General features: G+C 36.4%; 2 protein-coding genes across 2 annotated transcripts; both read left to right on the forward strand.

Annotated features, from left to right (window-relative positions):
* Positions 1-259: 259 nt before the first annotated feature.
* Positions 260-5038, forward strand: LOC127797854 (uncharacterized). Its single transcript, XM_052331015.1, has 3 exons — positions 260-429; positions 1613-2637; positions 4723-5038. The coding sequence occupies exon 2, from the start codon at positions 1682-1684 to the stop codon at positions 2618-2620; it is 939 nt and encodes a 312-aa protein (XP_052186975.1). The 5' UTR covers positions 260-429; positions 1613-1681; the 3' UTR covers positions 2621-2637; positions 4723-5038.
* Positions 5039-6086: 1048 nt separating this feature from the next.
* LOC127797853 (uncharacterized) lies at positions 6087-9796 on the forward strand. Its single transcript, XM_052331013.1, has 4 exons — positions 6087-6524; positions 7028-7284; positions 7917-8362; positions 9375-9796. The coding sequence occupies exons 1-4, from the start codon at positions 6412-6414 to the stop codon at positions 9630-9632; spliced, it is 1074 nt and encodes a 357-aa protein (XP_052186973.1). The 5' UTR covers positions 6087-6411; the 3' UTR covers positions 9633-9796.
* Positions 9797-10037: the final 241 nt, after the last annotated feature.

Below are 10037 nucleotides of genomic sequence, written 5' to 3' on the forward strand. Positions count from 1 at the left end.
GGCTAAGTACTACTAGAGAATAGTGTGTAAAGTTTGAAACGATTGATATCTAGGAAGTGTGAACATAATGAGAGTCAGTTCTGAATATGTATAGGTTGTATTTGCATCTGAATTTATTTAAAAGTGCATCAGGGGAGAAAGTCACCAACTCTCGGAGATTAGTAGGGCGAAACTCGAACACTCCAAAATAATAATAATAAAAAATTGAGGCCACCTAATTATTTTATTTTCCTATTTCTGAGTCATATATTCATTCACGTAAAGCATCATCTCATTTGAGTGAAACTAGGGTTTTGAAAACCCTGCGAGACGGTTTATCCCTTCGGCAGCTCGCTTCCGAGCCGACGCCGGCGATTCACTCCGTCGCCGTTGGAATCTGCGGTTCACTTTGCTTCATTTACCATTGGTGAATCCAAGGCAACCGTCAAGGTAAAGCATGATGTGTTTTCATAAAAATTCTGCTGAAGCTTTTTCTTCTGTAATTTCAGCTGTTCTGCTGCGAATTCTGGGAAGATAGACCTTTACATTTACGGACACGAGCACATTTTTCTATTATTATTTTTTTTATTACGGGCTCTCAAATTCTTATTGTAATTGTGCATTTGTTGAATCATAAAGAGTGTTTCGTGTAGCCTATGGTTGTTTGTTTGTATGCTTGGCTGAGGAATCATGAAATATTCACCGTGCACGTCCTAACATTACAAGTTTTTCTGCGACCATTTATTTATTTTTCCTTAATCACTTGATGGGTTTTTGTGGGTCTTTAATTGGTGATGTTGGATGCATATTTGTACTTCTATTTCTGGATAAATGGTGAATTGTGCCATCGGTTTCGTGACGCATTGATCACATTCTATGAATATTTAGGGTGTGGCTGCTTTCAGCTTTTGAAGTTCTGTTTTTAATACTAGTGGAACTAGTTATCGGACTTGACTGAAGTCATCTGTATGACTAATGAGGGTTGAGGAATCTTTGTCACCAAGAGGAGGAGTAAATTCTATAAATTATGTTGCCCATATCTTTTCAGTAAGAGGATTATTTTATTCATTATGTGGGAGAGGATGGGTATCTACAGATCATATGGTCTAAAAATTTTGTTCTATAAATAAACATGACGAGAAGTAGTTGGGCATAGATTGTTAGGTGTAATCAGTACAATGAACCCATCAGCCCAATGACCCTTAATTTTTCTGTATTGTGCTTGCAATTAACTGAAAACTATGAAGTAGCACCTTTGGAAAGTGCATTCTATGTGTTGTCAAAGCAACCACTTCCATATGTACTTCTTCCCCCAATTTCTTCTCTTCTTCAATATCAGGCTCCTCTGGCTGTCCCACATCATAAAATAAATGGAACAGGTATGTATCTGTTTCTAGTCATTTCTCTGTGGTATCTTGTCGGTACTAGATCTTCATAGTCAAAATCATTACACCTTGTGAATGCGTCTTTCCTTTCACCATGAACAATTAGATATCCTAGTTCCCATTGACATGCATGCCTAACTTTTGTTATTAGCTTGCTCATGTGACTGGATGATTATTACTTTTTATCTTCTCTGTAAAAGATTTGCTGACAAAGTGTTTACCTGAATATGCAACTTAACCATGAGCAGCGTATCTCTTGAGGATCACATATTCATTCAACCAACTCTGAGTTCTAGAAACAGCCTAACACCTCAACAATGACCAATGCCTGCATTACTAGATTCAGTAGCATTCAGCATAGAGCAGCAAGTCCTTTTTCTAGGAACGAAATTCTGGGAGGAGGAATTTTTAGGAGTTTTTCATCCTGCACAATGCCGCTGATTTCTTCAAATGCCCCTCTCATCATCCGCCCACCCTCATCATTAGCATTGATGGGCTGTCTGACCCCATTTGATGCTCCACAGCGCTCTGACAAATGGTTTGCCCTCCGCCGGGATAAGCTGACTACAAGCACCTTCAGCACTGCTCTTGGCTTTTGGAAGGGAAATCGCAGATACGAACTCTGGCATGAAAAAGTATTTGCTACAGATGCACAATCAATAGAAGTTTCCAAGCGGAATGCGATGGAGTGGGGTGTACTCAATGAATCAGCTGCTATAGAGCAGTACACGAACATCACCGGCCGTGAGGTAAGCTCATTAGGATTTGCAATCCATTCGGAGGAGCGATTGGATTGGATTGGTGCCTCCCCTGATGGTCTTCTTGGATGCTTTCCTGGAGGTGGGATTCTAGAAGTAAAGTGTCCGTATAACAAAGGGAAGCCCGAGAAAGGTCTGCCCTGGTCAACTATGCCTTTCTATTACATGCCTCAGGTGCAGGGTCAACTGGAGATTATGGACAGAAATTGGGCTGATTTGTATTGTTGGACACCAAATGGTAGCACAATATTTCGTGTCTTCAGAGAACGTCATTATTGGCAGTTGATACAAGGAATTTTACGAGAATTTTGGTGGGAAAATGTGGTTCCAGCACGAGAAGCTCTTCTGTCAGGAAAAGAGGAGGAGGAAGTCAAATCATTCAAACCAGGGTCGACACACAGACTTACAGGGATGGTAATTGTTGAGAGCATAAAGTTGGCCGGTGAGGTCAAGTTACTTTGTAGGGAGATTGCAGGTCATGTTGAATTTTATAGATGATGGCCATTGAAGGATTGGTGAGTTGCACCTTCTATTTGAATTTATGATTTACTGTCTCTAATATGAATTTGATCCTTTTAGTACTTGCATCTCATTGTATATTTGCTCTATTCAAAAGTTCTAAAACTAGTTAAAGTTTCAACTCGTTCATTCTTCTAGGTGAGTCTGAATTTGATATAGAATCCAAGCTTCACTTCTGGCTCTCAAATGTTTTCTAAATTCTCGCACAACCCAAACATTGTTGCATTTAGCATGTTGTATACATGCAACAACTAGGAGTAGGTGCTCAAGGATTTATGGTTTGTAATGCCCCTATGTGGGGTCAATTACATGAATTTTAGTTCTCCAATCATCTCTACCCGGGGCCGTACCTCTGGTAAAACAATTATATTCCATGTCATGCATAACAATTTCCAACCAAGTTTTGAATAAATTCAGGATGAAAGATTCAACAATTTTTGCGTTGGTTGTTGGCTACGTAGCATAACCCTCCTATATTTGGGCTTGGGACTGGCTGTTATAAGGAGAAATAGTTTTGACGCAAACTGTTGGGAATATTACTCAATCTACAGTTGGGAGTTGTGCAAACTTAAAAAATAATAGTATAGTTATCACATTTATCTTTATCAACTAATATCATAGGAATATATGTAAAAGTTTATTGGAATAATAATTATTTTTGAAATGTTTCCACTGAAGCAAGAGTTATACCTACCAGGACATAATTGGTAGTAGGCTTTGTTGGAAACTGAGGCTTGTACATAATTTGAGCTAAAAACCAAACTAGGGCATAGGATTTAAGCAGAAGCATGTGTAGGAATAAAGAAATATACAAAACTTACTCTTTAAGTTGCTATTATATCTTCTTACTCTCTGCAATCCTTGTTTCTATAATTCTACTTTAGAAACTAATCTTAAAATCACCAAGGAACATTTTGCTTAAGTTGGAAATAATTTAGGGTAGGCATGGATTTATGAACTGCTTAAGTATCATTAATGATCCTTAAAACATTTTGCTCAAGTTAGAAAGTTTTTAGCTTAGACATCGTCAGACATTTACCTTAACCAAGTCAACTAGTCGAATCTTGAAATTCCTAATATACTCTTATTAGGCCAATTAGCAAATATATAATTAATTATGGTGATTGGCAACATAAAAATAATTAAAGATGTATGGCTTAGAATGTTGGGCAATTAACTACCAATGTGCAAAATATGAACATAACTGAGATGGGGATATCAATGAGAATTTGAAGCCATACAATAAAAGACAAAATAAGAAATGGGATAATATGTAATAAAGTTAGAGTGGCAACTATTGAAGATAAGATACAGTGGACACAATTAAGATAGGTTAGACACGTGGGAAGGCCAATAAGTGCACTTGCAAGGTGAGTGGATTATGACAACAGGGATGGAGGAAAGCTAAAGAAGACTCGGTAGGAAATTATAAGTATGACATAAGACATGGTAGTTTTACAAAGAATGACTATGAATTGTCACGACCCAAAAGATCCCCAAGGCTATAATTGTAATTATAATAGTAGTTAGTTTACATGCATTTATTATATTGTACTTTAGGTTGTTGTTCATGTTTGTATCTTTCAGTTAACAGCCCATAAATAGGCTAATGCAGGTAGAGAATGGATATAGTTGAATGAATTGAATTCTAGATTTCCCTGTCAGTTGTTATGATCTCTCTCGTTTTCTCTAATTCCCTCTCTTTCTTTTTGTTTGACTGCAATTCTTCCTATATTCTTGTTGTTATCTCCCTCTTTCTATCTAATTCTCCCTCTAATTCTCTCTATTCTGATTATATCTTTCTCGGTTTCTACCAAATTCCTTAATAATTTCCTATTCAAACCCTAGGAAAACCCTAGGTTCGTGACATGAATAAAGATGGCTTCAAGTCTAGAATTCATGTAACCAATTATTCCTTGTGGTTGTTTACTTATATGATCATATCATTCTATGTCCAAGTCCCTATTCCATAATCGCATCCATGCCTGTCTGGGACCACAGTGCCATTTTTGCATCAGAGCTAAATGAGGAACCTTTAGTTGCACCAAACTCATTGGTCCTGTGTTTTTATTTTGGTTCAGGGTTAAGAAAAGAGAACAGAGCTGCAGAAGTGCTCGAAAACTTGGAAGAGCATGAGAAGTATGTGCAGCATCGGTTGAGTTTTGTGGGAGGAGGTACCCCCTCAGCAAGCTTTTTGTACATCCAGAGTGAAGCAGCAAAGCAGGTGACTAGAGAGAGAGATATGTCCAACTTGCCTGGACTGGAGTTAACTGCAGATAGCTTTCAGCCATTGAATTTGTTCTGAGCATATTGTTTACTTGGAAGTTGCTAAGTAGTTGTTGATCAATGAAGCAAGCAAATGACAGTGAAGTATCTATCCTATTTGCATGCTATATATCAGTAGCAGTTTATTACTGGAGATATGATTTGCTTGGGTCAATTGGAAGGGATACCCTTTGGATGAAAATGGTGATATTACGTGCCCTTTACAATATACATATAGGTATCAAGTCTAGACTATCAAAATTGATGGGCCCTTGTTACACCTAGCTAAATGGATATGATACAAAATAAAAATAAAAAATAATATTTTTTAAAAATATAAAAAAAATAGAAATACGTGGAAACATGTAAATTCAAATGTTATTTTGATATGTTTTGAATTTTTGGTACAGAAAATATTTTTAAAATGTTGAAATAACATTTTTAAAGTATTTTCGGGCATCATAACTCATTACTATGATAATGAATGTCATAATATTAGCAATATAGTAAATATTATGTTGAAGGGTAGTGTGGTGCGTCAAAATTATTAAAATTTGTTATTTATGATTAGAAAGTCTACCAATGTTAGGTGGTACCCACATAGTCAGTCAGTGTTAAAAATATAATATGCATACATATATATATATATTTCGGATTAAATCCAAATAATACTTTTCTGATCAAATCTACACTCCAGTCAGACAATTGTAACTGCTCTGACATGACATCAGGATGTACCATGTGAAGACACGTGCCTACACGTGTCATATAAAGGCGTGCTAATTAAGTGTGCCACAATAATAAAAGTTCGTACGGTCAAATGATATTTTAATCGGATAAATTAGGGATTGTGCGTTGATATCGGCAATCCCGCATAAAGTTAAAAAGAATTATATTATTAGTTTTTAAATTTAATATTTTTTTAATAAATTAATTACTATATTTTAATTTTTATCATTAAAATCACTAAATTTTATTAATAAATATCATTTACATAACCATTAAAAACTTAATTGCAAGATTTTAATTAATTTTAATATTAAATAATTTTAAAATTTATATTAATATATATATATATCACATTAAATTTTATTAATAGAATTTGATTAAAAAAAATTAAAATACAGTGAAATATTGTAATTTACCCCCTTTATAATTATAATCTTCACGAGCAGCTCCGGGTACGTCGGCCAGACCGCGGCTGAGGCGGAGCGACTGCTCCGCCACCGGCTACCGCTGGCAAATTCCTGGAATCTCTGTTCCGACACCTGTCGCAATGCCCCGTGTTCTCACCGAGTTTCTTTCTTCCCGCTTGTTCCGCGTCAAACTCTAATTGTCTCCTTTTCCCACTGACCTTCTGGATCTCTCTCTTCGCCGCTATATATATTGATCCATCGTAGATCCGTGAACAGCTCTGAGCGTGTTCCCAATTGTCATTGTTTGATTTGAGGCTTTTTCCGATTGTAATTCTTTGATTTGAGGTTTCTCCGAGTGTAATTTGACGAATGGCGTCGATGGGTGGCGAGAGGAAGAGGGTGGTGGTGATTGGCGGCGGCTCCGGTGGCTCTCTTGCCGCCAAACTCCTCCAAGACCACGCTGATGTCGTCCTTATTGACACGTAAGCTTCTTCTTCTTCTCCTCCTTCTCCTTTGATAGACATTGTCGGGTTATCACTGATAGGGATCAAGAGGAAAGAGAAACACAAAGAATTTAAGAGATTCGGCTTTAATGCCTATCCTCATGAGTCCATTACCGTGGAATAATCCAGTGTATCAATAGTTTTGAACGTAGAAATTACAGAAATTTCCAGACAAAATCGATAGTTTTGTTCATGAATGTGCTTGGATGGCTGCCTTTGAAATTGATCTCCAGGGCTTGTCTAGCTTCTGCTGCTTTTATTTTATATTGAAAGGGGAAAAAAACTCATGAAAAATAGTTTATAATTGCAAGCAAAGCATCACAATGACAAACCATTTGAATTATTTTTTCACAAAAGTTCTTATGAATATCATCTTCCCTTTCAGTTGGATCTGCAAGCATCAACCACAAATTTCTGTTCAATTCTGGATTATTTCAAGTAATTTTACTTCATTTTGACTGTTTACATTATGATGACAACAGGAAGGAGTATTTTGAGATCACCTGGGCAAATTTGAGATCAATGGTTGAACCATCATTTGCTGGCAGATGTATTATTAACCACTCTGAGTACCTTCCTAATGCGCGAGTCATCGTTTCAGCTGCAACTGATATCAATGGAGATGAAGTAGTGACTGCAGCTGGACACCGGATTCCATACGACTATCTTATAATTGCCACCGGCCATCTTGATCCTTGCGCTCTGACGAGAGGCGAGAGGCTTAATTACTTCCAATCAGGTAAGCATAGCAGTAGAATGAAAAACTCAAATTTTTGCTCATATGGCATTAGGATTCTGTGGCTTCCAATCAGGTAAGACATAGCAGTAGAACGAAAAACCCAAATTTTTGCTAATATGGCATTAGGATTCTGTGGCTGTAATATCAACATATAACTAAAACATGATAGAATTGATATCATTTTCAGTGTAGCCAACCCCACTTAGCAGGATTAAAGCTAAGCATGTCGATGTTGTTGTGTTGATTGCTTAATTACTTCCAATCAGGTAAGACATAGCAGAACAAAAAGAAAACACCAACGTTTTGCTTCTATGGTATTAGGATTCTTTTGGTTGCTAGATTAACATATAACTAGAACACAACAGAATTGGCATCTTTTTTAATGCAGCCAACCACACTTCGCAGGATTAAAGCTAGGTATCTCGTTGTTGTTGTTGTGTTTGATTTGACAGCCAATGGTTGCATGGCAACTCGCTCTTCTTCTTTCCACTGGTCATGACTGTTCATAAAGGGTTTATGAAATAAGTGAAATGTATCACATTTATTTTCCATTACTGATTGTCCATTTGTTCAAGATCCTGTCTTGTTCAGAATGTTTGGTGACAACCATATATGCTTTCTGGTTGATGCAGAGTATGAAAAGATTATCTCCTCTAATTCAATACTAATAGTTGGAGGGGGGCCAACCGGGGTGGAGCTTGCTGGGGAAATTGCTGTTGATTTTCCCGAGAAGAAGGTGACTCTGGTGCATCGAGGAACAAGGTTGATGGAGTTCGTTGGTCCAAAGGCTAGCAGGAAAACACTGGACTGGTTGACGACAAAGAAAGTTGAAGTCATATTGGGGCAATCAGTAAACCCTACTCCTGTATCGGATGGTGTTTATGAAACGTCTGGTGGAGAAACTATCAGAGCCGATTGTCTGTTCACTTGCATTGGAAAGCCTGTAGGCTCATCCTGGCTGCAGAGTACCATGTTCAAAAGTAGCTTGGATGCTAAAGGCAGGCTAATGGTTGAGCCAAACTTGAGGGTGAAAGGTTACAATAATGTCTTTGCCATTGGAGACATTACTGATATTCCTGTAAGTCCATCCATCCGTCCACACATCTTTTTCACTCATTCATGAATTTGCAGATGCTACAAATATAAAATTTCTATCTAAAAATAGGGAGTCCCTGCATTGGGGATGCCATGTGTCTATGTCGATAGCACAAGACATCGACACAACTTCAACACTGAGAAACACTATGTTGGACACGGGGGCGGAGGCAGGGGGGCTTGTTTCTTAAACACTAAAAAATAATATTTTTTTATTAGAACCCCCCCCCCCCTCTCTCCCATTCTTCTTTTCTTTCCCAGATTCTGTTAAAATTCTAGTTCCGCCCTTACTGTTGCTGTTGGAAAAAAAAAAAAAAAATCTATTAGTGAAGCTCAAGATTGAAAAAAAAAAATTTGAAGCCCCCAAGTAAAAAATCCGCCCCTGATTGAACACATTTATTTTTTTTATTTTTTCCAATATCATTTCAAACAACTGAAGAGCTGATTTCATCTAGTGAGATTAAGGATTAAGATTGTTCGTTTTTTTGGCTATCAAACACCATACAAACACTTTGAGCACAACTGGCATTGTTGTAGAATCTTATGAGTCCATCACTTGGAACAGATTTAGAGCACTGCCAATTCACATTTATTCATACTGATACAAGACATAACATTCCAAGTCTTAATCTCATTATGTAAGGTTGGTTATATGATTTTTTCTTTTTTTTGCTAGCCATTTCTATTTGTGGCAAGACTCTTATTACAAATATCATGCATAAGTGTCTCACACCTTTACTTTTTTTACTAAATACTTTTCGATTTCATTATCTCTTCTCAAATGAACAACTATTAATTTTCTTTTCACATAACTGAATCATTTTAATCAGGTCTCATTTTAATCAGGTCTCGAATATCTTATATTTAATAGAACTCATTTTAATTTTATTACGAATAACCTATTTTTTAATTTTCTTGCATGTTCAAACATTTGTATTAGCATCTTCACCTGCAGTCGCATATTGATTCTTACTAATAATACTAAAACTATTCAGGAAATCAAACAAGGGTATCTGGCAAATGCCCATGCTGAGTTGACTGCCAAGAACTTGAAGCTGTTGATGGCTGGAGGACCTGAGTCCAAGATGGGCACCCACAAGCCTGGGAAGGCATTGGCATTTGTCTCACTTGGAAGAAATGATGCAGTGGCACAGATTTTATTCATAACAATGATTGGGTGTGTCCCTGGCAAGATCAAATCCAAGGACTTGTTTGTGGGCAAGACAAGGAAGCAACTTGGGCTAAAACCCTAATCTCTTATTTGTAGTGTAGTAGAAGAAGATGATAAGGAATTGATTAATGCCTTTGTTATTTTTTTTATTCAACTTTTAAACTTTATCAGTGTTGTCTTTTTACTTGTAATCCCTTCTGTTCTGAAGTCTTTTATAGGATGATGAAATCTTGATTCTTTAGTTAATACATCTAATATTTTGAATAAAAAAGCACACTTTAATATTAAGGATATAAAAATGGTAAAAATAATATTTCTGTAATTATATTATATTTGTATACTGACTTTTGACATTCATAAAATTAGAAGTGTTTTTTTAAAGAATTCGTAATACTTCTTCGCAATTATCAACTACTTTTTAAAAATTAATAACACTTTAAAAGTTAAAAGTGTTATTTTTAAAAAATTATAAATATTTGTTTACTCA

Source organism: Diospyros lotus, chromosome 3 (assembly GCF_014633365.1).
Source record: "Diospyros lotus cultivar Yz01 chromosome 3, ASM1463336v1, whole genome shotgun sequence".
In the NCBI taxonomy this organism is placed as follows: domain Eukaryota; kingdom Viridiplantae; phylum Streptophyta; class Magnoliopsida; order Ericales; family Ebenaceae; genus Diospyros; species Diospyros lotus.

Excerpts from the sequence above, each read along its gene's own strand:
- LOC127797854 (XM_052331015.1), top strand. The coding sequence starts at position 1,682 with ATGACCAATGCCTGCATTACTAGATTCAGTAGCATTCAGCATAGAGCA.
- LOC127797853 (XM_052331013.1), top strand. The coding sequence starts at position 6,412 with ATGGCGTCGATGGGTGGCGAGAGGAAGAGGGTGGTGGTGATTGGCGGC. Across the intron at positions 6,525-7,027 it reads GATGTCGTCCTTATTGACAC|GAAGGAGTATTTTGAGATCA; the intron begins GTAAGCTTCTTC and ends TGATGACAACAG. Across the intron at positions 8,363-9,374 it reads GAGACATTACTGATATTCCT|GAAATCAAACAAGGGTATCT; the intron begins GTAAGTCCATCC and ends AAAACTATTCAG.